The sequence below is a fragment of the Corythoichthys intestinalis genome, chromosome 11, assembly GCF_030265065.1.
Source record: "Corythoichthys intestinalis isolate RoL2023-P3 chromosome 11, ASM3026506v1, whole genome shotgun sequence".
NCBI lineage: Eukaryota > Metazoa > Chordata > Actinopteri > Syngnathiformes > Syngnathidae > Corythoichthys > Corythoichthys intestinalis.
This window is the reverse complement of record NC_080405.1, coordinates 29,318,004-29,345,026: the sequence shown is the minus strand read 5'-3', so window position 1 is coordinate 29,345,026 and position 27,023 is coordinate 29,318,004. Positions and strand designations below refer to the sequence as shown.

General features: G+C 39.3%; 1 protein-coding gene across 2 annotated transcripts in view; it reads right to left on the bottom strand.

The window, feature by feature from the left end:
- Positions 1-27,023, bottom strand: part of slit3 (slit homolog 3 (Drosophila)) — a 399,629-nt gene that overhangs the window by 339,246 nt on the left and 33,360 nt on the right. For both annotated transcript variants that reach the window (XM_057849631.1, XM_057849630.1), the window contains exons 2-3: positions 21,756-21,827; positions 6,512-6,583 (exon numbers count right to left, since the gene is read on the bottom strand). In XM_057849631.1, coding sequence (XP_057705614.1) covers positions 6,512-6,583; positions 21,756-21,827 — 144 coding nt within the window. The remainder of the gene's footprint in view (positions 1-6,511; positions 6,584-21,755; positions 21,828-27,023) is intronic.

Genomic DNA, 27,023 nt, shown 5'->3' with positions numbered 1-27,023 from the left:
CTCCTCTGGACCTCATCCAAATGCTCTCTGGCGAACCGCAGACGGGCCTGGACGTGTACTGGCTTCAGCAGGGGGACACGTCTGGCAGTGCAGGATTTGAGTCCCTAGCGGCGCATTGTGTTACGGATAGTAGCCTTTGTTACTGTGGTCCCAGCTCTCTGTAGGTCATTCACTAGGTCCCCCTGTGTGGTTCTGGGATTTTTGCTCACCGTTCTTGTTATCATTTTGACACCACGGGGTGAGATCTTGCATGGAGCCCCAGATCGAGGAGATTATCAGTGGTCTTGTATGTCTTCCATTTTCTCATAATTGCTCCCACAGTTGATTTCTTTGCACCAAGCGTTTTACCTATTGCAGATTCAGTCCTCCACAGCTCTTTGGTCTTGGCCATAGTGGAGTTTGGAGTGTGACTGACTGAGTTTGTGGACAGGTGTCTTTTATACCGGTAGTGAGTTAAAACAGGTGCCATTAATACAGGTAACGAGTGGAGCCTCGTTAGAAGACGTTAGACCTCTTTGACAGCCAGAAACCTTGCTTGTTTGTAGGTGACCAAATACTTATTTTCCACTCTAATTTGGAAATAAATTATTTAAAAATCAAACAATGTGATTTTCTGTCCCCCCCCCCCCACCCCCCCCACCCCCCACACACACACACACACATTCTGTCTCTCATGGTTGAGGTTTACCCATGTTGACAATTACAGGCCTCTCTAATCTTTTCAAGTAGGACAACTTGCACACTTGGTGGTTGACTAAATACTTATTTGCCCCACTGTATTATATAAATTGAAGTTTCTCACTTTTAGACGTCTAATCCGTTTGAAGTGGAAAGGTTGGCAGCAAGTGAACGTTCATTCGCTCCCAACCCTCCCACTTCAAACGGTCTTGACGTCTATCACTTGCCACGTTTACATGGAGCCAAATATTCCAATTACAATCGGAATATTTGTTCAAACCGAATAAATATGTTCCATATAAACACCTCATTCGGAATGAACAGGCCCAAACTGAATGGAATTTCATTCCGATTCACAGGGGTGGAATATTCCTTTTCCTAAACCGATTAGAAGTAAAATTATATCATGTAAACAGGGAAGCGGAATGGTGTCTGGTTGCGTTCTTTCTGCACATGCTCCGTACTGACGTGGTGACGTCACTTTGTGACGTAAGTCACGTCACTTGCAACATGGCTTCCAAGCACAGCGCACCTAATTGCGGAAAGATTGTATTTAATTGTATTTAATTCAAACTTTAAAAGAATTTAATATAATTGCTCGCTTAGACGGGCGTAAAACGAGGAACAGTGAACTATTTAAAAAAGTTCACGAGAGGTTACACGAAGCCGGAATAGACCGGAGCGTTGACCAGATTAGAAACCGGTGGAAAACCGGCTACTACAAGGCAAAAGAGCAAAACAGCAGAAGCGGATACGACCCCACAAACACAACAAGTGGGTTAAAGTTAAAACAGCAGCACTCCGACGATCGATCTCCATGTTTTGCGATGTGACGCTTTGTTTTGATTAATCTGCGCATGTCAGACGGCAGTTGTCAAACGTCCTTTCGGAATAAAGGCAGTCACATGTAAACGCTGGATCGGAATAGATGAAGTGACATGTAAACAGCTGATGTGAAATTTCCATTCGGAATGATTTGAATCGGTATGAATAAAAGTCAGCATGTAAACGTGGCTACTGTCGATGGCAGTCAATGAGTTAAGGAAATCTTTCAGGCAAGTGTCACCTCCGGATGCCCCGGACAAACACTATCATTACATGCCATCTCCAATAGAGAACGTTCCCAGAGATGTCAATCAAAGCTTCCATTTTCTTTGTCATTTCATCAATGGCGTCTGGAAGAAATTTTTACACAAAATGCCACATGACTTAATCATCAACAAACCAACTCTGCAGTACGGAGGATATTTTTAAACTTGCTATGACTCAGAGACAAATTTTAAACCCAAGCATGGGTAATGGGGTCAATGAGCTAAGCTAACCAATTAGCCCAGTGCGTGTGTTTTTATAACATTGCTGGCCGCAATTTGTTATTTTTCCTAGGCTGTAAGTAGTTTTCTTAAAAAATAAAGGTCATTGAGGTAGAGGAATGGAAAGTTTGGAATGATCAAAGGGAGATTTGTCATTGCTTTGCCTTGCCTTGCCTTTTTGTTTAATGAAATAGTAGCTAGGTAGTTCCAAAGCGTATGTGAAAGAGAATTTGTTGCCATTGCAGCTAATATTTTAACACATTCATGCTTGAGTGACATAGTTGTGGTACTAGAGTGGCTCTAACTACAGGAAACAATTTTAATCCATGTGTCATTGGTTCAACCAAATTTTAAATTAAAAAAAAAAAAAAAAAAGAGTACAAAGTATTAACTAAAAAAATTTTTAAATCACAGTTATTCCTGTTGAGACAAAATCCCTGTCTCTGCAGCAATGCTGACAGCACTCCTGTAACGAATCACATGACATTTTGGAGGGAAAATGACAAGCAGTACTCAATTTGGACATTTAGGGATGTACGTACTTCCCGTGCGGTGTACTCACTTTTGTTGCCAGGGGTTTCTATATTAATGGCTAATTTGAGTTATTTTGAGGGGAAAATAAATTAACTCAATTATATAAGCTGCACACACACTACTTTTCATTGTGTCAAAGTGTCATTTTGTCAGTGCTGTCCCATGAAAAGATATACTTAAATACCTGCAGAAATGCGAGGGGTGTACTCACTTTTGTGATACACTGTATTTTGATTTTAAACCAAATGAAAATGGCAAGGCAACCAAAAAAGATGAACCAGTCTGCAAAATTTGTTTGAAGTTTGTTTCAACAAAGAGGGCAAACACACACAACAATCTACATGCTCATTTGAAATACCATCACCCTCTAAAGTTTTCACTGCTTGGTAAGCAAACTGCATCACAACAACCGGAGCCTTCCTCGTCACGTCAATTGACGAGTGTTCGCTTGATGTGTGAAATACAAACGAGACCGCGCAAAGTGGAGTTTCCTTAAGGAAAGTGTTGTCCGCTACATTGTTGAAGAAATGAAACCGTTTTACCTCTGTGTAATGTAGTTTAATACATATAGAAGCCAGTTTTTTGTTACTGCTACTTACCGTAATTTCCTGAATATAACGTGCACTTTTTTTCCAGAAAATCAACTTGTAAAATCATGGTGCGCATTATAAACGGGTACATGGATGGAGACAGAAATATACATATACATATATATATATATAAACCGATTTTTTTTTTCATTGACACGGCCACGTTGTGTTGAAGAAACGTATGCGGCGATCCGTTGCCGACCATTATGGTACGTGACGTCACCATTTTGTTTCGGTACTACTTCACTCTGATCGGCCCAATGATTTCATCTGTGTTAAATTCTGCTTTGTTCACTCTTCATAAAGCACAGAATTTAGTTTCTTGAACTCATTTTAGTCAACGTTTATTGCATCTCCGCAACTCGGACCATAACAAACGTAAGCAGACAGAATTCCTGTGTCCGTCAATTATATCTGTTCCTCAGGAAACTCAAACCCAAATAACAGTAGTTCCTATTGTTCCTGTGGTGTCGACAGTGATGAGCGCTCTCGGATTTCCGACTTACGTTCTCACTTTCATTTTACCGTATCAATCCATGGAAAAAACATTTATTCAGCATGATGAAACGAGCAAGTTATACAGCAGCCTTTAAAAGAAAAGTCACATCTATTTTGTTTTCTCCTTGATTCTGGTAAGTTGGAGAAGTTGTCAAATCATATTACCGTAAATATTGTCAGTTTATGGTAATGTTTTGAACTACCAATCTGCTATGCTTGTGCTGTGTTTCACCATTCAGTAAAATGACATTTCTGTATCTGTACACGAGATGTTTTCTTGTATTCTTCTATTTATTGGTGCTAAAATTAGGGTGCGCGTTATAAACGGGTACAATAATTTTCCCTAGATTTTACAAGTAAATTTGGGGTGCGCATTATACACGGGTGCGCTTTATATTCTGGAAATTACGGTAATTACTCTATTTTTCTCTGTTGTTGAAGTGCAATTGTCCGTGTAATTACAACTTTTTACCTCTGTGCCTATATGCTTTTTTTTTTCTTGAAAAATACATTTTATTCATTTTGTGTTTCTGTGCAGTATTACATAAAAGAGGCATGGTTTATTGCTTTTAGTTGTGAGTTCATAAAAAGTATTTTTTTAATTTAAGAGCAAATATTTATTGCATTTTAATAGGTGTACTTGATCTATTAATATATACTGTATTGTCACTGTTATTGTAAACTGGTTGAAAACAGTTGGGGGGAGGGGGGTCAATAATTCATATCACAAAATGAATAATTACAATTTATGAGATAATTGATCGCCCACTAAAATTTGTTATCACGACAGGCCTACCACACGGACAACTTCCTATTAGCAAAAGTAGATTAGTGGTAATTAAACAGGAGTTTTTTTCTGATTAGGTATAACACAACACAACAAACGCAATAAACTGAGTGAAGTCTTGCATGAGTGCAACCCAGACAATATTAAATATTCATGTAGCTTTATAGATTTTTTTACATAGCTTTTATAGGTGCTTTCTTCTTTTAAATGGTGTATTTTAATTGATTGCTGTTGTTTCTCACTGATCAAAATTGTCGTCTTATACTGTTATGGACGTTTTTGTTCAAAAGAAAAAATGTGTGAAAAAAAGGTGTCAAAAATGTTGAAATTGCTGTTAAGACTTTAATAGATAGTGGCGTCATAAGACTGTAATAAAACAATCATGTAATTACGACATGGCACTGTAATGAGCATTAATGAATGCTTATGGTAAATGGAGTTATACTTGTATAGCACTTTTCCACTTTTCAAGGCCCTCAAAACTTGCCTGGCACCACCAGACTATTCTCCCTGTATTTTTCAAACAATGTGAGGAATAGTCTGGGACCCAGCCCATTAACGGCCTCTCGAACAAGTACAAAATCAACCGTCCAATCAGATTCGTTTAGTTGTGTGACGTGTTCTTCACGAGTAACGTCACTCTTGCGCGCCGAAATTAGACTCTACAACAACACAGATGGCGAACGGGAGAGCCGAGAATATGTTCCAATCCGCGGTAAAACCAGTTTTAAATTACCAAAAACACATCGACACAAGTCATTGACACCAGTCAACATGGCTCGCGCTAGCCATGTTGAATAAACGTCTCCATTCTCCGCTCACGCTAATTACTTGTCGCTTTAACAACGTCATGTCTGCCCGTCGCAAATTGGTCTACTTCGCTGTCTGTTTGCTGTGGCTTGCTCCGCTCTCGGAATTTGATCCGCCGGACGGTCGCCAGACTCAATCGCTGGAACGGCGGTGAGTCTGGTATACCAGGCAACCTCAGAGCGCTTTACACTACATTGCCATCCACCTACTGGTGATGCTCAAGGATCGGGTTCATCAGAGTGGAGAATCGAACCCACAGCCTCTGGGTTGAGGAACAACTATTCTACCACTGAGCCATGCCACCCCTGATGTCAGATGTCATGAAGTGTGATCCGGCAAAGTTCACCTCAAACTCCATTTATGTCCAGTCCGACATACGATCTTTTTGACATCCGACGTAAAATTTGACTCGCCATTTGTTTCTACATCCGAGGACATGTTCGAAATACGATGATTTGTGACAGCGCCGCAGTTTCGTTGTTTTTTTCCCGCAAAACGGACGCACGGCGGACTTTCTTTGAGAGAAATACACACTGGTTCCTAGAAGATTAAAGCAGGTGGTGAAAAAAGGGAAAAAACTGACTCTTACATTTGAAATGAAGACGGAAATGATGAAAAATTACGAGCGTGGTGTGCGCATCCATGAACAGGCTCGACAATACGGGCGTAGAATGTCTACAATCTCAACGGTCCTCGTCCGACCTCCTTTGGCCAGTCTATATAAGTTTAGGTGACAATTATTATTTTGGTACCATCGCCAGCTTCGTCAGGTTTTTAATCATTTATTTCAGAGCTTGTGCAACACAACATGCCTACTGGGTGCCGCAGTTGACGCAAAAACACGAGCACATTAAAAGAGAAAGTAAAATCTCTCTCTGACATCAGCCATGCGGTGCGTTCAGGTACAGCACGCAAAACACATCCGCCACATCAGAACCAGATTCGTTACATTATTACAGGAATGATTATTATTATCATTAATAATGATTCCGATTTTCATTTATAATTCATTTGTTTTGCGATGTGTAATTGCCATTTGTAATAGTGCCAGCAGTATTTATTAAGGATTTAGTGTTGGGTTTTGGGCTGTGGAACGAATTAATGGAATTACATTGTATTCTAATGGGAAAATCCTGCTCCACATACAACAATTTCAACTTACAAACAAGGTCCTGGAACAAATCAACTTTGTATGTACTGTAGAGGTACCACTGTATTGGCAACATTATCCAAAATAATCACAATCGTATCTTTATGACACACATACATATACATCAATATATGGGCAATACTGGGCTCCTTACAGTCTCTCCAGTAGTCGCAGATCTTGGAAGGCTCCTCTCTCGACGACACTGATTTGGTTGTCCTCCAGATGACTGTAGAAACACACAGTTAACACAAAAAAATTGGTGAGAAAACATTACAAAAACACAGTCGTGACAAAAAAAATAAGCCCATGTATCAAATGAAGAAACATCTGACTTCTCTGTTACATTTGATTAATTGAATTTATTCCCACTAAGTAGTTTTGGAAGGGTTTCATTCACTGACAGATGTTTGCAGCTGACCCGAGAAAGAGAGAAACAGGTTGAATTTCTTCCTTGCGCCAACACAAATAGACAAGTCAAACATGCGCCAGATTGCAATAGAGACTTTTCCAAGAAGGCGATTGCACTTTTATGACTAAAGTATGCTTGTAAAAACAAAAGCGAGACATCGGAGTGATTGAAAAATGAATCTGACATGACGCAAAGGTTGACTGTGTTCATGTCACGACGCGGCAGGCCAAAGAAAGCAAAGATGGGCTCATCCCGCTATTCCGTCGACAATCTTTGATTCATTTTTCAAAGCATTCGTATCGTCATTTTTCCTTGGGAAGGACAAACACTAATCAATTTTTCCAATTGAGTCTAATCAGAATCATTTACCGTACTGTCGCGTGTGTTTTTAAAGAACAGCTGGATTCTCTCCGCTCAAGCGCAAAGAAATAAAATGTATCGTAAACCCTCTCAGTGAGTTCAATTGATGAATTGCTATGGACTCATTTGGTTTAGATATACACCGAGACCTCCACTTGTGCAATTTGGAGTTCAACCAAAATTTGCTGGGGAAAAAAAGTAAGCAGAAGAACACATGTGGACGGTTAACTCATTGCGTTCAACTTTGACCTGGAATTTGCCTAAAATCAACAGGAAGTGACCTAGAATTGCCTCAAAATCAACAGAAGGTGACTAAACAATGTGACATGAATTTACCCAAAATCAACAAGAAGTCATACAAAATAGACTTGATCCAATATCAGAAAGAAATGAGCAAAAACCAACAGGAAGTAATTCTAATGATACACGAGAGTATTTCTATGCATTGGCTGTCTTTCACAGCAATAGAAAGCCAATCCATTTGGCCTTAACCCTTTATTGCCAAATGTATCACATTTGATACACCTAAAATTTAATGATTTTGAGACTAATTCAGAATTTTGACATTTTTGGGGGGAAAAAAACAATGATGGATGCAAGTCAACACATGCATCTGCAGGTTCCATGAGAAAAAAAAAAAAAACAGGATTTAGCAAGTGTTATAGATATTAGAGCACTTATTACACATATTCATTTTGACTTTTCTTTTTACAAATTTGAAAAAAAGGTTTCATTAGGACCTTATTTTTCAAATTTTGGGATTCTCTGATAATGTTCATGTTGCAGGTATTTAAGGGCTAAAGAACTTGATGTCTCTCGCTGTCAATGGTACTGGAACATGATCTGCCACTTGAACCAGGCATACAGACTTATCTCTCAGACGTCTCATATTTGCTTTTAAGCCATAATCCCATAAAGGAAGTGTGAGCAACGTTCAAAGAAAGAAATGCAGTGATGTCACGCTTGGCTCTAGCAGGAAACGGACAAATACTTCAGGGCATGTTCACCTTGTTTTACTAAATGGGTTTAATGTGAAGCACACGTTTTCACCTAGGAAATCGAACATGCTTTTGAATTCGTCATATCCACCACAATCTGGAGCAAATCTGTTGGGTGTGATGCTGCCAAGTGCCGCATACCTTACATATAACCTCCATGTCTTTTGATTAATCACTCATTGGCTGCCTCCTATGGTCCATTTATTTTTATTTATTAGACTGTATTATATACTGTATTGATTATATTGTATTATTATTATAATTAATATATAGTTAATATGTTATAAGGTTATTGTATTATACAGTGGGGCAAATAAATATTTAGTCAACCACCAATTGTGCAAGTTCTCCTACTTGAAAAGATTAGAGAGGCCTGTAAGTGTCAACATGTGTAAACCTCAACCATGAGAGACAGAATGTGTGTGTGTGTGGGGGGGGGGGGGGGGGGGGGGAATCATATTGTTTGAATTTTTTTTTTTTTAAATATTTCCAAGTTAGAGTGGAAAATAAGTATTTGGTCACCTACAAGCAAGCAAGATTTCTGGCTGTGAAAGAGGTCTAACTTCTTCTAACGGGGTCTAACGAGGTCTAACGAGGCTCCACTCGTTACCTGTATTAATGGCCCCTGTTTTAACTCATTATCGGTATAAAAGACACCTGTCCACAACCTAAGTCAGTCACACTCCAAACTCCACTATGGCCAAGACCAAACAGCTGTCGAAGGACACCAGAGACAAAATTGTAGACCTGCACCAGGCTGGGAAGACTGAATCTGCAATAGGTAAAACGCTTGGTGTAAAGAAATCAACTGTGGGAGCAATTATTAGAAAATGGAAGACATACAAGACCACTGATAATCTCCCTCGAGCTGGGGCTCCATGCAAGAGCTCACCCCGTGGCGTCAAAATGATCACAAGAACGGTGAGCAAAAATCCCAGAACCACACGGGGGCGCCTAGTGAATGACCTACAGAGAGCTGGGACGACAGTAACAAAGGCTACTATCAGTAACAAAATGCGCCGCCAGGGACTCCAGTCCTGCACTGCCAGACGTGTCCCCCTGCTGAATAAAGTACACGTCCAGGCTTGTCTGCGGTTCGCTAGAGAGCATTTGGATGATCCAGAAGAGGGCTGGGAGAATGTGTTATGGTCAGATGAAACCAATATAAAACTTTCTGGTAGAAACACAGGTTCTCGTGTTTGGAGGAGAAAGAATACTGAATTGCATCCGAAGAACACCATACCCACTGTGAAGCATGGGGGTGGAAACATCATGCTTTGGGGCTGTTTTTCTGCAAAGGGACCAGCACGACTGATCTGTGTAAAGGAAAGAATGAATGGGGCCCTGTATCGAGAGATTTTGAGTGAAAATCTCCTTCCATCAGCAAGGGCATTGAAGATGAGACGTGGCTGGGTCTTTCAGCATGACAATGATCCCAAACACACAGCCAGGGCAACAAAGGAGTGTCTTCGTAAGAAGCATTTAAAGGTCCTGGAGTGGCCTAGCCAGTCTCCAGATCTCAACCCCATAGAAAATCTGTGGAGGGAGTTAAAAGTCTGTGTTGCCCAACGACAGCCCCAATACATCCCTGCTCTGGAGGAGATCTGCATAGAGAAATAGGCCAAAATACCAGCAACAATGTGTGAAAAGCTTTGAAGAGTTACAGAGAACGTTTGGCCTCTGTTATTGCCAATAAAGGGTACATAACAAAGTATTGAGATGAACGCATTGACCAAATACTTATTTTCCACCATGATTTGCAAATAAATTCTTTAAAAATCAAACAATGTGATTTTCTTTTTTTTTTCCCCCCACATTCTGTCTCTCATGGTTGAGGTTTACCCATGTTGACAATTACAGGCCTCTCTAATATTTTCATACAGGAGAACTTGCACAATTAGTGGTTGTCTAAATACTTATTTGCCCCACTGTACGTAAATATACTATAATATATACTGTATATTATATTATGTTAAATTCTATTTGTTCTTTTATTTGTAGTTTTTATTTATTCAATAAATATTTTGGATTAATATGTAAATATATGTATACAGGGTTTCCATAAAGTCTCTTTACCATTTCAAAAGTTTATTAAAAATGCAATTGATTAGATATTTTATTCAGATTTGTTCTATTGTATTCAGCATTTGTTGTTTTTTTTACCTGGGCACCATTAGTTGCACGAAGCACACCAAGACAGTACTTGACTTCTTGCCATGTTCGCAGTAGCATAGCCTCATCAATTGTGGCAATGGCATCAGTAATCCTTCACTTAAGGTCAGTAATGTCCCTTATCTTTGTTTGAAACACGTTGTCTTTAGCATAGCCCCATAGAAAGAAGTCCAGGGGAGTGATACCTGGTGAACGTGGCAGCCAAGGAATTGGCCCATCCCTTCCAATCCATCGGTCTGGATATGTTTGATCGAGGAAACCACGAACATGCAGCCCCCAATGTGGTGGTGCACCATCTTGCTGAAAAATGATGGTTGGTTGAAGGTCATCCAGTTGTGGTGCCACATATTCAGTTAAGAGTCATTTTTGCTTCGTGTAACTAATGGTGCCCATGTAGAAGTGTTTTAAAAGAGATTAAAAAATAATAATTTAAAAAAAACAATAAACGCTGAGTACAATAGAACAAATCTGAATAAAATATCTAATCAATTGCATTTTTAATAAATTTTTGAAATGGTAACGAGACTTTATGGACACCCTGTATATATTATATCTCTGAAAAATATACACAGATTGAAATAAATACGTAATTGAAATATATGAACAAATATCGGAATAAGTACTCAAGTACTTAACATTTTACATTTGTTATGTACTTACATACTGTACAGTTGTGGTCAAATTTTACAGACACTTGTGAAGAACAATGTCATGGCTCTCTTGAGTTTCCAGTTATTTCTACAATTCTGATTTTTCTCTGTTAAAGTGATTGGAACAGATACTTCTTTGTCAGAAAAAACATTCATGAAGTTTGGTTCTTAAATGACTTCAATATGGGTTAACAGAAAAAAAGTGATCAAATCTGCTGGGTCAAAAATATACATACAGCAGCGCTAATATTTGGTAACATGTCCCTTGGCCATTTTCACTTCAATTAGGCGCTTTTGGTAGCCATCCACAAGCTTCTGGCAAGCTTCTGGTTGAATCTTTGACCACTCCTCTTGACAGAATTGGTGCAGTTCAGTTAAATTTGATGGCTTTCTGACATGGACTTGTTTCTTCAGCATTGTCCACAAGTTCTCAATGGGGTTTAAGTCAGGACTTTGGGAAGGCCATTCGAAAACCTTAATTCTAGCCTGATTTAGCCATTCCATTACCACTTTTGATGTGTGTTTGGGGTCATTGTCCTGTTGGAACATCCAACTGCGCCCAAGACCCAATCTTCGGGCTGATGACGTTAGGTTATCTTGAAGAATTTGAAGGTAATCCTCCTTCTTCATTATCCCATTTACTCTCTGTAAAGCACCAGTTCCATTGGCAGCAAAACAGCCCCACAGCATAATACTACCACCACCGTGCTTGACAGTAGGCATGGTGTACTTGGGGTTAAAGGCCTCACCTTTTCTCCTCCAAACATATTGCTGGGCATTGTGGCCAAACAGCTCGATTTTTGTTTCGTCTGACCACAGAACTTTCCTCCAGAAGGTCTTATCTTTGTCCATGTAATCAGCAGCAAACTTCAGTCGAGCCTTAAGGTGCTGCTTTTGGAGCAAGAGCTTCCTTCTTGCACGGCAGCCTCTCAGTCCACGGAGATGCAAAACACGCTTGATTGTGGACACTGACACCTGTGTTGCAGCAGCTTCTAATTCTTGGCAGATGTGCTTTTTGGTGATTCTCGGTTGAATCTTCACCCTCCTGACCAATTTTCTCTCAGCAGCAGGTGATAGCTTGCGTTTTCTTCCTGATCGTGGCAGTGACAAAACAGTGCCATGCACTTTATACTTGGGACATGTTACCAAATATTAGCGCTGCTGTATGTATATTTTTGACCCAGCAGATTTGATCACTTTTTTCTGTTCACCCATATTAAAGTCATAAAAGAACCAAACTTCATGAATGTTTTTTCTGACAAAGAAGTATCTGTTCCAATCACTCTATCGGAGAAAAATCAGAGTTGTAGAAATAACTGGAAACTCAAGAGAGCCATGACATTATGTTCTTCACAATTGTATGTAAACTTTTGACCACAACTGTAACATTTAAAGCAACTCTTGGTAGTTTTCAATTTTGGTTGATCTTAGCGACGCCGGTGGACAAATGCGGTAGTGTTTTGCCTTAAGGAAGCAGTAATGTGAAGTAATTTCATAACATGCCAAATAGGGTCACAATTAAAGTAATTAAACATTGTCCAACAAATAAAGCATGAAAAAATAATTTATATGTTGTATATTTGACAAAATAATCGCGTTTCCGAAGTTCGAGCCTGAAAGGGGACGAACCCGGAAGTGATACGTCACACCGAGAACAGCAATGGCAGCGCTCCATACGGCCGCCATACAAAGCCCTTCAAACAATGATTCAAACAGCGATATAAGCAATAGATCGAGCGCAAGGGAGGAGATCCAAGTTTTTGAAGAGTTGGAGGAAGAAGAGGAGCTTGGAATTTTATGTTGGACCTAACATGTATTAGCCAGACGCTAATCAGGATGCAAACAATGTGCCTAGACTACCTGACATGGAATGGAGACAAGACCCATCGAGATTACAAGATTGGTAAGATATAGGCTGTTATTATTTTCATGATTTGAAGATGCAGGCATTTGCACATAATTTTATGTTTTTGTCTATCTGATGACATTGTTTAAAAAAATAATCAGACTGCGTGTTCATTTTACTGATCCTGCAGCTCTCGTGCATATAAAGTAATAATATAAAAACGTTGGGGGGAAAGAAGGAGATGAGTCGTTGATGGCTTTCTCCACTTTATTGTGGCAACAATAAGAAAACAAAATAATAGCGGACTGCCGCCACATTTGACCGCGAAGTTTTGCTTCTCGCTCATCTTCGCCTCGCCTCGTACTACCAGCTACTACTACTTCCTAGCTGGGGCTATCGGCAGGAAGTGGCGTCTAATGGCGAGAGGAAATGTAGTTTTTTCACACAAGCGAACAGATTACAAAGCACCACTTCAGTGTTGTCCCGAGACTACATTTCCCATGATTCACTGCGGGACTTGAGTTCAACTGAGTCAACGCTCACATTTGACAGCATTCTTCTGCCGCGGTCCTCCTCGCCAGCTGTTTGCTCGCCATTCACGCTCGTTTGCATTTTATCGCGAGTCTGATACACTCCCGCTTTTTCGGTGAGGTCTTTTGTGTTTATTCGTTATTGGATCGTTTTTGTTCACCACTGTAAATAAGAGCACTGAAGCAAGAAGGGGTAAGTCGCCATTTCTGTTCAACCCGTTTTCTCCTGTTTTTTTTTAGCGTAAGAAGCTAAGTTAGTGGCTGTCTTTTCTTTGTTCTTTTTCATGATCAGGGTTTAGTTAGCGGGTGGGGTTCAAGTGTAGATTCCTTTTGTTTGTTGTTTTGGCCTGGGCTTACCCTGAAGCCACACTTCATCTACATTTTGTACATATTCATTGCGAGTTTGATTGTTGAGTAAATTTTGTGCCACTTGTGAAATTGTGTGGCTCGTTTTATGTTACGCCCTTCGCGAGCCGTCCTTGGGACGTAACACTAGCGAACACAACAACAACTATGCCACGACTATTGCCACGAGTTGGCTTTCCGCTAACATCGCTAGCTTCTACTGTACATTCCACAACAGTTGGCAGCTCTGCTTTGACAAAGTCATCAGTCATCTATCCAAAAATAACACTTACTTTTTGGCAAATCCTTGATCATAAGCAGACCGGTTAAGGAAGCAGGCATCTTCGAAGTGTTTGCAGCAGAGAAGACTACTGTTTTTTGGGGTGAAATTCATTCGCTTCGTGCGAACGAAAGATGTCCATTTACGTGCCCTGCTATCCTTTGGCCACTCATACAACTTTTCATTTGAGTGAGAACAAAACATCGCCACACACCGCCGTGGCATCTTACCGAGAAGCAATACAACAAACAATACTGTTCTATGGCGGACTTCCCTCGCACTTCCCGGTGTGACGTAATTTCCGAAGATTGCCGAAGAAAAGCATTTTCGTTGGTCATTCAACTGGTTGTCAGTCGGCATATTATCACAAATGTTATGAAAATATTTTATAAAGGTTGAATGGTTACCTAGTGTTTTATGTAATACAACCAGTGACTTTATTTGTTCAGAATTTTTTACATTAGGCTTAATTATCGATTTAGCGGGGTTCTAATTAGTCGGTCGAGTTGGTTTCAATAAATTCCGTGCAGTTTGTTAATTATTTGTTAGTTGAAGGGCTCTGGATTGGCTAAGCTAGCACGAGTCAATGGTGCTTGCTAGCATGCCAATACAAAAAAAAAAAAAAAAAAAAGAATATTAACAGATCTAACTGTTCGGACAAAGCCACGTCGTGGTCAAAGAGTAAACAAAACAGTGTGTCGGGATGATTGTTTTGGTGGGTGGGGAGTCACTTTCATTCCCACTCAAAAAAATCAGCGGTGAAAAAAACTGAGGTGACAGCCTGTTACAAATGTTGCTGTTCATACTACAATTATTGACATGCAACGGTAAGTTTTAATAACTTTATCCTCACTATTGATTGTACAGAGCCCCTAAATGGACATCGACAGAAATAAAATAAATTTAATCATCTGGTGCGCACCAGATATTATGTGGTGCGCACTAGAAACTATCTGGTGCGCACCAGAAACAATCTTGGCTAGTAGTTTACCTTTGGAACAGTCATATGGGCCAATTTACCTCATCATCTTTAAACTGGTTTACATCCTTCTCTGGTACATTTCACGTTTTTAGGAATTCCACTAAATCCTGCTCTGTCGCCATTCTGCCTCGTAGGAATCCAGAAAGTTGGAAGCAATGCGTGTGCATCGTGCGTTTCTGGTGCGCACCAGATTGTTTCACGTGCGCACCACATACTATCTGCTGCACACCATACAGGTTTAAATTTATTTCTCTGTCGATGTCCCTTTAGGGGCTCCGTATGATTGTATGGGTTATTGGTGAATCTCATGCGTGCATGTTTTTTTATGTATTTATTTATTCGTGTTTATTTCTTATTTATTTAAAAATCATTTGAATACTGAAAGAAATCAAAATCAAATAAATATACTGAAATACTGAAATAACATTTAATGACATTTAACAACCGGCAGGAGGCCCCGGGGTCGACCCAGGACACGCTGGAGAGACTATGTCGCTCGGCTGGCCTGGGAACGCCTTGGAATCCCGCCGGAGGAGCTGGCTGAAGTGGCTGGGGAGAGGGAAGTCTGGGCATCCCTACTAAAGCTGCTGCCCCCGCGACCCGACCCCGGATTAAGCGGAAGATAATGGATGGATGGATGGATGGACATTTAACAATTAATGAATTTTATTCTATGTTTATTAATTAAATTTGTGGTCCTCTGAGTGTACCAGGACTCATCGTAAGAATTATACAAGACTGAAATTGTGTTGATTATTTTAGCAACTGGAGGAGTCATACAGTGAATTTACATTTTTAAAAAGTGCACTCCAAGAATTCTGGTATTCTAGTCAGAGAAGAATATCCACCATCAACAGGATTATAAATGGGAGTCATTACACAACTATTACATCAAAGTAGACTGGGGGAAAAAGTCACATTTGTTTTATCTCTTAGTGTGTACAAATGGTAATGTGTGTAATGTGTATGCGTGTGTCTTCGAGCTAGTACTTTTCTCAGACTATCTTCACTTCCACAAACCATCTCCTGGCCAATTTGCAGAGATTTACAGTGGGGAAATGTCACAGCAGTTTCTCACCAACCACATGAAACAAACCGCCAAGCCATCACACTCACTCTCCCTCTCTCACACACATAAAGAGTACACTGGCTCGTCCTCATTGAGTTCTCTATTCATCGCAGATATACAGGGGCGAGCGTAAATGGCTCGCACTCACAGTTGTCACATTGGCCAACGTGAGCGCCAAAAGCCGCAGTGGTCAACAAATGTGCTTACAAATGAAAACACACACATGCATCGACTTATTTCCACTTCCCAGCTCAGCTTGTGCAGCGGGTGTATTTTTATCTACCAGCCTGAGGAGTGCGCCTGTGTGATTATAGTTATTATGTGCTCTCACACACACTCACATGTGAATGCATACACCGATCAAGAAAAAGTGTTTGTTTTATTTCAACGATGTGTGAGTTTACTAAAGAAATATCCCTGACATAAAGACTTGGTATAGCAAATGATGTGCTGTATTAACAATTGAGTATTTTTGGTATTCAAAAAATAAATAAATAAAATGTAACTCCATGAAGACATGATGTCATCACGTGGCTATCACAAGTCAGTTACAATATTTTCCAAAACTCACAGAAATTTGGTGGTTTCTATTACAATATGGTGTATGTAAAACTAACCTGTCACCCTCCGTTAAATATTTTCCACACTTATTGAAGAAAAGTTGATTTTATTCTCCGACACCGCAGGCGTTCCGAAGACAATCGGCCAATCAGTGTGGCCAACTCCCGAGGAAGGAAAGTAGCTAATGGCTGTCCTAAAAATCACTAGAAATCGCTATATGATGCCATCACCTAACTTACATAATTGGCAATTTGCATGTTATTGTAATTGACACTGTAGGAGAGAGGAATAACATTATGGGAGAAGAAAAAGGTTAAATAATTTTTTTTTTTTTAAATGTTTAGGAGTAAAAATGAACCCTAACTCTCACTTGTTTTAACATTGTCTAACTAAATGGACCAGAAATGCAATACCGTACAATGGGGGGGTGGGGGGTGGTAACTTGTCGCATTCGACGTCACTATCAGTTGATGAGACAGCTCAGACAAACATTGCTTCGCGTAGAGGGCCAGGCCAAGCAGAACGTCGTGCCAGCTTTTTAACTCAAACACACGCTGCGTTCTAACGCCAGATTTAGGTGGAAACCGGACAAAAGTTTTTGTGCATGCAAGCAGGCAGGAGTGTCAAGAGTGATTTGGTCAAGGATTCAAGGTAATTATCATAAAAAATAGCACCATGCATCCACTTTGAAATGTTGTGAATAAAATGGAATGGAAAAAAATAGCCTAAAATTAGCTTGAAATATTCACGTAAAATGAATGATGAACCAATAATTTAGACCATTTATAGAAATTCTGGGATAAATGCATTTATTTACAAGACTTTTCAACTTTAAAAGCTCTTTGTCTTGTGATAGCCGCCTAATTGGATTATGTATCCATACTCAATAGCCTATCTCTACATTCAATTAATCAGGTAATTTTCGGCCAACTGTCCATTTTTTGGTTAAAAAAATAGTCATTTAGACATTTCTGCATACATACAAAAAAAAAAAAAAATCGGCTTTTACGTTTTATTTTATGTGACATTTCAATCTAAAAATGACGAAACGTGCTGAGGCAATAGTGACATCGGAATTCAACCTAAATAAGTTGTGATTGTGTATAGAAAAATGCAAAATTTGCTTTTGTTGAGTAAAATTAAGATGATTCCGCATGCTTTCCTCAAGTATTAAGTTCCTGTTGTGAATATTGAGTGATTTATTGTCTGTTGAAAACCTTTGTCAAAATTGCACAAAATTAAAAAAAAAAAAAAATCCCTATTTCGGCCAAAAACGTATATGATATGTTAAATATTGCGATTGATCCTGAAAATATAGGTGATTACTAGCGGTACAACGGTTTGCAGTTCAAAGCCGAACCATTCGGCTCGCCCTGTACGGTTCAATACGCCTTTATGAACCGCGCCTTTTCGGTTTTGCAATTAATGTATTCCGAACGCTTGTGGAATTAATTGATCGAGCTTTGTGTGCCTGTGTGTGACGTGAAGCACCGCTGTGGAGAAATTCCCGCCCCGCAAGTAAATGTTGGATCGCTGTCAAGCACCTGTGTAATAGAAGCCAAGTAACGCCCTCTCTTGCTTACGAGCGAAGTGAAAGTGAATCAAGAAAGAAAACAAATAGCTATTGCGAGCGGAGGAGTGAAGAGACCGAATTTTGCGGAAGCACCGGCCTCTTTCAAATCTGCGGTGTGGCAACATTTTGGTTTCCCCGTGGATTACAATGCGGAGGGAGAGAAAATAATGAAGAAGAAAAAATTGCAAGCATTACTCAGCGCTTGTTCCCCATGCTAATGGCAACACTTTTATAACATGAATCCGGCACCTCAGCCAGCATCACCCACAGATATCACTTTCTTAGGGTAGGACAACCCCGAAGATGACACCAGTGAAAACACGCGGCGGGCTTCGTTAATTTATTTGCAAAGCTTGACCCGCGTTACATTGTTCCCTCGCGGACATATTTCTCCAACAAGGTAATCCCCGACATTTATGAAATGGCACGCAAAGCCATCGAAGATGATTTCGCTAAAGCACATAGTTTCGCCCTGACCACTGATAGTTGGAAGTTGGACGTCCCGTGCTACATAGTGCTACTACCTAACTGTGACGGTCCACTATAATTCATATCTGTCAAATTGTACGGTCTCGTCGTAATTTGTACAAGTTAGCACTCATTTTTAAATGTGTACGCCGTACATTACGTTCAAAATCTGCACTTTTTTGTGCATTGCGTTTTTTTTTTTTCATCCATTCGGATTTGGTCACCGTTTCTGCAACAAAACAATGCGTTGGTGGAATGACGCGAGAAAAGTCAGAGACTCTGAGAGGGAAGAGTGTTGAGACGCTGTAGCAAACGCGATGCTAGGCTATGTGGCTCCAATATTACCTGACTTAGCCGACAACATACAATCTACGCCTAGATATCACATGCATATAGAACTACATGCGGAATGACAGACTCGGTAACGTTAGTAAACAGCCGCCATCTTAGAGCAGTAAACTTCTCAGAAAGGCTCTGTTGTAGTAAACCTTACGAGCGAACCTAAGCAACTTTTTATCTAAAATACTCCTAAATCGGCAAAATCTTGACTTGAGTCTATCTAACAGTTTTAAATTTTTGACATGTCGAAAGTAGACAGAAGGGAACTAATGCAAAAATGGGAGCAATTTATCAACTTTAACGGTTGATTCACAACATTAAATGACCTCCAAACATAGCAAAGGTTACAATATTTTTTTTGTTTTGTTTTGTTTTTTTAATGAAAAAAAAAAAATATGAAAGGTATCACCAGTTACTTTGCCAAGTAACTTTTTTACTACTGTGTGTGTATTTCAGTAGTCAGTCACTACACTGGTCAAAGAGCTAAGAGGCATTTTAACAGTCGAAAATGTTTACATTTTAAGTGTTTATTTCATTTTTTTTAAAAAGCAAAACAAAGGCAGTTTTAAAAAAATAAAAATAAAATGCAAAACGCAAACCGAAACCGAACCGAAACCGTGATCCCAAAACCGAGGTTTGGGCTAACTGAACCATTGCACCCCTAGTGATTACAGTATCTCTGCATTTGGTGATTTTTGTGCATCTAGTTTAAAATATGTGAATTTTATAGCCATTTTAAGAATAATTAATCAGGATTTTATGAGGGAACGACTTTGAATTTTTTTATGCTGCTGCTCATGGAGACTCATATATGCCTAAGGGAGGTGCCTGTTTTGGTTTTAGGTTGCTAGCGGCTCTGGTTTTGAAAATATTTGAATTGTAAGTTTTTTAAAATAGGCCTTCTACGGGGCGGCCCCGCGCCTCGTTTCCTGTCAACTGATAATGAAGTCTATGCTTGTCGCTAGTCACTTTTGACAAAAAAAGTTGCCAATTGGGCAACACTGCATCCAATTCATCGAGGTGGCAAAACATTGTTTCCTAGCCGGTGAAATAGCCGGCGGGAGGCAGTTGTATTGACACACAGCAGTATATACAACTCAATACACTCATCCCTAAGAGTGTAACATTTCACGAGGATGTATACAACACTTTCGAATTTGCATTTTCGTTTCGGTTCATTTACATACCGTTTCGGTTGTTTTATGATTTTTTTAATTTTTTTTTTTTTTTTTTGCCTCATAAAATTTATTATTAGGGCTAGCTCAGCACTACGTGCGAAACCAACTGTTGGAGTTTCATCACGGACGCCTTAAGTATCAGAACGCACAGGCTCCCTTTTAGGCCAGCCCGCCTAGAGCAGCTGGTGGTATGGCAACGGACCCCCAGGCTGTGCCCCGGCGGGAGACGCTACAACCTGAGGCAATGCGGGGAAATACTTTTTGGCTTCCCCATTAAACTTAGCAATGGAAAACTGCAGGTGGACAAATTGAAAGTTATATCGACTCTGCTGCACGGATATTTTAACCCACTTAATACGGCACAATCGTTGGGCACCTTGTCTTTCTTTAATGATTCCGACATTTAATCAGATGAAAATGTTTTTGTGGAAGATGGTTTTGAGGACAATATATATGCTGACAATGATGAAATATTCCCGATATAATAATGAGCCGGAGGCAGAACCCTCAGCAGAAGATAGGATTGCTGATGGTGATGAGAGAGAAGTTGAAGAAGTCACTGTCAATATTCTAGGAAATAAGATTTTAGGAGATACTAACCTATCATTCAAGCAATATTCAAGATATGATCATGGATGAGAGAAATGCATTGTTCGTCTCATCTGCTTCACTAGAGCCCCCGGTCCAGGTTCACGAAAATTGCTCCGCGTTTGCTGCACAAATCTCACCCACCCTCATCTAAGCACATCAGTTTTTGAAAAACCAATACATTGATATCCCTAAATCCACTGACAATGCAATAGTCCAGCGTTTTGTGGCGGACAGTTCCCACATTGATGCCTTCCTATAGTAAATGGCACTTTCCCACACACGTCTCCTCTTGCTGACGCCATTGCCGAAAATGACTAAGTACCTGATTGCGCCATTTGAATTTTCATTTATCGCTGACGACCCGTGAGACTGATGAAAAAATGCCAATAAAAAACTATACCGCTATATTATCACAAAACAAGTTTGGATCAAGGAAGATTTTATTGCATATTTTCGTATCTGAGAGTTAGTTTTGCTTTGAAATTTTCCCTTGAATGCAACGATGTCAGATTACTAATCATTAGACCGTATATAATGTATTATGGCACTTGTATTGTGATTATTTTTGGTATTAAATTTAAAAAACAATTTAAAACAAAAAAACTTAACCCATAAAGACCTGGCATACACCTACGTAGACATCCCATTGGCCACCATATTAACATTTGTAATACAAGTGTCATCTATCATATGTCCACATATGTAGATGCAAGATCTTCATTATATTTAGTTACATTTTTTAACTATCAATCATTCCGGTGTGTTTTTTTAATAATTCTCCATGAAAAAATTATAAATAAAAATTCATATATTTTTTTTTTTTTTTTAATAGTACAATTTAAAAAAAAAAAAAAAAAAAAAAAAACAGAAAATCATTGATTATGGCTGCCAGTAACACTGAAATGTAGTTTTTTTTTGTTTTTTTTCTCCCCATAGTATTTAACTCATTGCCTGCTATTCACAACGATAGATGTCCAATTCATTTAAACTGGGAGGCCTGGCATGGAATGCTCATCTTTCCCCCATAATACACCCTAAAACACTCACAGAATTCGGAGGTTCTTAATGCCAGAGAAGTCCACTTTGGTGATCCGAGTGATGTTATTTCTGTTCAAGTCCCTGCATTGGCATGAAAGAAAAAAAAAAAAAAGGATTAGTCATTTAACAACAAACAAATCTCAAAATCACATTAAATTTTCAGAAAGAAAGGTTGATTAGGTTCAACAAGCATCAACAAACAGTACGTGTCTTAAAAAATTTAGGCCCAAGCGTGAGAATGCCCAGCGGCAGTGTAGCCCACACACATGCATACCATCACACGTGCAAACAAACTCAAGCTCTAACACAAAAATGTGCATTCAACACAAAAAGCGAGCAAATAAAAGGCTTTTACACGCCACAAATTAAAAACTGCTCAAGTTTCCAGCCTGTCATTCAATCATGTTGAGACGTCTACATTGTGTAGTAAGAATTGCATTGACTGTTTATTGAAACGCTGTCGCACGGAAGGAATAAGGGCGCGAGGCAGACAACAAACACAATTTTCCCTCTTGTTTCACACTGTGTATATATCCATGTATAAACAGTCTGGCAGAGTTTTTCATAACACACATAAACATTTATAAATAGCATTTAACCTCGTATTAGATTACGAAGGAGGCTAATAGGAGCCATACTACAGCCTCATACATTGTACATATATGTAAATATACAAAATGTACAGTATATAGAATGATAGCTTGGGATATGAGTATAATTGCTCTGACCACACTCATAACTTAAAACACCCAACTCATCTTTAACATCTTTAGCTCATTAACTGACATCGATGGCAATTGACATCCAATGCATTTTCAAATGGGAGAACAGGCAGCAAGTGATCCCTCTTACATACCACAGGGGGTTACTTCTAGTACTTCCAACAGTCGTGAAAAAATTAGGACATCCCATTAAGTATTCAGTTCTTCATTAAGAAATGTTCACATATCAATGTCTGATCTTTTTCTTTATCTCTGGAAAAGAAAGTGAATTAGTAGCAGGAAAACAACAAAAATTAACGTTTTACTCATTGAACCAAATTTATCAACAAAAATGCATATTCCAACTGAGGAAAAAGTTAGGACACCCTACCACCTAATACAACCCCGAGCAAAAAGTATAGAATCACCAGTCTCGTACGAGCACTCGCTCAGACATTTTTTGTTGAACAAACTCAGATAAAAAGCTTGAAAAAAAAAAATAGTGAATTAGTTCAAAAGTGCAACTCTTTAGCATTCAGAAACACTAAATCAATAAAAAAAAACATTGTGGTGGTCAGTAAATGTTACTTTTACAGAGCAAGTGCAGAGAAATAAATATAGAATCACTCTATTCTGAGGAAAAATATATGAAATCATGAGAAACACACAAAGAAATAACAATCAAAACACATCTCTAGTATTTAGTTACACCACCTCTGGCTTTTATGACAGCTTGCAGTCTCTGAGGCACGGACTTGAGTGACAAACAATATTCTTCATCAATTTGGTGCCAACTCTCTTTGATTGCAGTTGCCAGATCATCCTTGCAGGTCGGAGCCTTGCTGTGGACCATTTTTTTCTCAAATTCCACCACAGTTTTCAACAGGGTTGACACCTGGGCTATTTGCAGGGCGTGGCATTGATTGGATGAGTCTTTCTCCAATGAATGCTTTAACAGTTTTAGCTCTGTGGCATGATGCATTGTCATCTTGGAAAATGATTTCATTATCCCCAAACGTATTTTCAATTGAAGGGATAGGAAAGCTGTCTAAAATTTCAGTGTAAACTTGTGCATTTATTGAAGATTTAACCCTAGTGCCTTTGCCTGACATGCAGCCCCATTCCATCAAGGACTGAGGGAATTTTAATGTTTTTTGCAGGCAGTCATCTTTGTAATTCTCACTGGAACGGCACCAAACAAAAGTTCCAGCATCATCCGCTTGTCCAATGCAGATTCTTGACTCATCACTGAAAATAACCTTCCTCCAATCATTCACCGTCCATGATTGCCTCTCCTTAGCCCATTACAGTCTTGTTATTTTCTGTTTAAGTGTCAATCATGGTGTCCTTTTAGCTTTCCTGTATGAAAATTCAATTTCCTTTAGGTGATTTTGCACAGTTCTGTCACATACCTTAACTCCAGCGTCCTCCCACTTCTTCATTTGTTTTGTTGTAAATCTTCCGTTTTCAAGACATATGGCCTTTAGTTGTTTGTCATGACGTTTGGATGTCTTCCTCGATCTTACCAGTACGCTTAACTTTAACAACCTTGCCATGCTGTTTGTACTTGGTCCAGATTTTTTTTATACAGCTGATTGTGAACAGCCCACATCTTTGGCAACCATACGTGTAGCGTTACCTTCTTCAAGAAGTTTGACAATCCTCTCCTTGGTCTCAAGAGACATCTCTCTCGTTGGAGCCATGATTCTTGTGAATCCACTTGGTCCAGAGGCCCTCCAAGGTGTGATAACTGCACTGTTTTTAACTGCTAACGAGCAGATCTAATCTGAGGCGAGGGCCCAATTAAGGACAAGAAATTGACTGAGTGTGTCTGTATTTTCTACTCAAAATGGAGTGATTCCTTAATTTTTCCCTTCAGAATGGAGTGATTCTATATTTCCCTGCACTTGCTCTATAAAAGTAACACCTACTGACCACCACAATGTTTTTTATTCATTTCTTTTAGTGTTTCTGAATGCCAAGGAGTTGCACTTTTGAACTAATTCATTATTTTTTCAAGCTTTTTATCTGCGTTTGTTTTATACAATAAAATGTCTGAGTGAGTGCTCGTCTGAGACTGGTGATTCCATCATTTTTGCTAGGGGTTGTAGCTAGTGTTACCCCCTTTGGCTGAAGAAACCCCTCAAACATCTCACACCTGAAAGGACTCCGCGTTGAGGACTGGGGCAAACTTTCTTCAGACCGATGTCAAGGGCAGACAGATGGCTACAAAAAGCGTCTCTTTAAAGTTATTAAGGTCATTTCTTTGTTCATTTTGAGTCATTTTCTTTTCATCTCGTGGCGATTCAAGGTTATACTTCTCATTGATATTGGAGTATTTCCAGGTGACTTCTTGATTTTGGGTCAAATACTGTTAATTTTGAGAAAATTCACTTACGGTTTTATTATGATCTCTTCCTATTGATTTTAGGGCAGTTCAAATTTGAAGCTCAATGGGAGTAATAATTCACCGTCAGCCCTCTCAATTAAAATTAATTGGAGGCGAATCGGCTTCACAACAGTGAATGAGTTCAAATAAATTTTCGACAACGCCAATAAAAATGTGTCACATTCTTTTAATGTGAAAAATACATATTTATGACATTTTTAAAAATAACACTGATGGAAGGGTCACAATTTGTTTTCACCATATTGGAGTACAAATGGAAAAAATATCAGCGGGAAAAAAATCTGTAAATAGGCCATTTGGGCAGTCTCAAATCCTGACTAAATAAAAAGCTAATTTTGTGCATCACGATTAATTTATTGTAATTTTAGGTGTGCATAGCTTAGCCACAATGGGCAGTAGAATTCAGTAATACCACAAACAAGGGTTTTCACAACTACTGATAGTAAGTAAATATTAGCCATTTTTCTATCAGGATAAATAATGTTTTTGAGAATTTTTGTATTGTCTATTAACTATATTTCCATATGTCAATACATCGATTGCGTTATAAAGCTACTATCGATTAGCCCAGCTAAAGTGTTTTGCATTGTGTTTTAGCATGAAAGTGCCTATGACAGCAAAAAGCATTTTTATTTCATATTTCAAGCGGTATTTTATGCTCCTGAATGAAATGGACCACTTGGATGTGCCTGGAAGCGATCGATTTATATATTCCATTTTTTTAATCCCACACCATGAACATGAGTGACTTCCTGGATTGAGGAGGAATGCGAATGTGACATCATCCGGGTCAGATTCTCACAATACAGCACTGCTTTATAGCGTGCAGGACTGCGGATTCAGATGATTTTACGGACTAATTTATTTATTTTTCTCATCACGCCAGCCAAATGTGCTGCAGGGTTTTGTTGCTGCACCAGGGAGAGGCATGTGAGCCTTTTTGGGTTTCAAAAAGTTCCCGTTTACCGCAGAGACTAGCCAAAACAAGTCCGACAACTGTTGGACTTACAGGGAAGTAAACATGTTTTGTACTATGTCAAATACTGAGATCATGGCACCCAATTTAATAAGGAGGTAGCTTGCATTGTGTGGCTGACAATGCTTCTTGTCCACAGAGAAGGCCACTTGGCCGACGACCGGCGGCATGTCGCACACCACCCTCGGTCCTCTTCGCATGCCCACTGAGAGAGTGCCATACTCTGCTTACGCTCGTGCAGTTCTCAATATCATCCAGACTTCCAGCCCCCTCTGCCCTCTTCGTGTGCCCGGCAATATACCACTATCCTCGGCTAGGGCTCGAGCAGCTACGTGCTCCTCAGACGTCAGCCGGTTTGTCCGGCAGTCAGGAAGTGCAAGAAGTCAACAGTTTTGACCATTATGGAGTAATTTTGCCCTGTCGTACTGGATAAAGCCATTTTTAATATTTCATACTCCATTTAGTACAAGACTGTTATTTGTCATGACCATACCATTTATTAAGCAATTGGGGAAAAAATACTGAGATAAAAAGAATATCCTGTAAAAATATTGGAGTAGAGAGATTGAAACAATGACATTTTGCTGCTCTCTTCATTGCATTTTCCTCGTTCTGAATCTTCCCCCTCAAAGGGCTGAATTCTAAATCAGATGAAATCGTGAACCTGGTGACGTCATCCTCCAGCTGGGAACGCTAGAGCACTATAATGACAGGTGGGGCTAAACGGCAGATTAAAAGACTAATTTCTCGTCATCTGTGTTTTGCCAAATTGTTGTATATAGTCGAATCGTCTAAAAATATGATTCTAATTCACATAATAATGCTATTTAAGATTTTTTTATGCTGTCACAGGCAGTTTAACCTAAGAGTTATTAAATACAATAAATATAATTGTCTTTACTTGGATGATTACTTTTAAGTATATATTTTTTTATAATAACTTGTTGACCATCTGGTAACAAGCTCATATCTTGAAAAAATGCTATATATTTTCTTTTACATTAATAATGAAGACAAGTGTGGTTAGCATGTCCGTCAAGTGTTTATTTTGCAGTCTTTCATGTGGCCGCACTTTTTCATGTCTCATCTCTCACTCCTCAGTTGGCTAAACAAATTCTCTTTGCTCTTTCCTTCTCCATCTAATCTGTTTTGCTTTCTTTCTAATCTCCCGTCTTTTATCTCAATCTCTC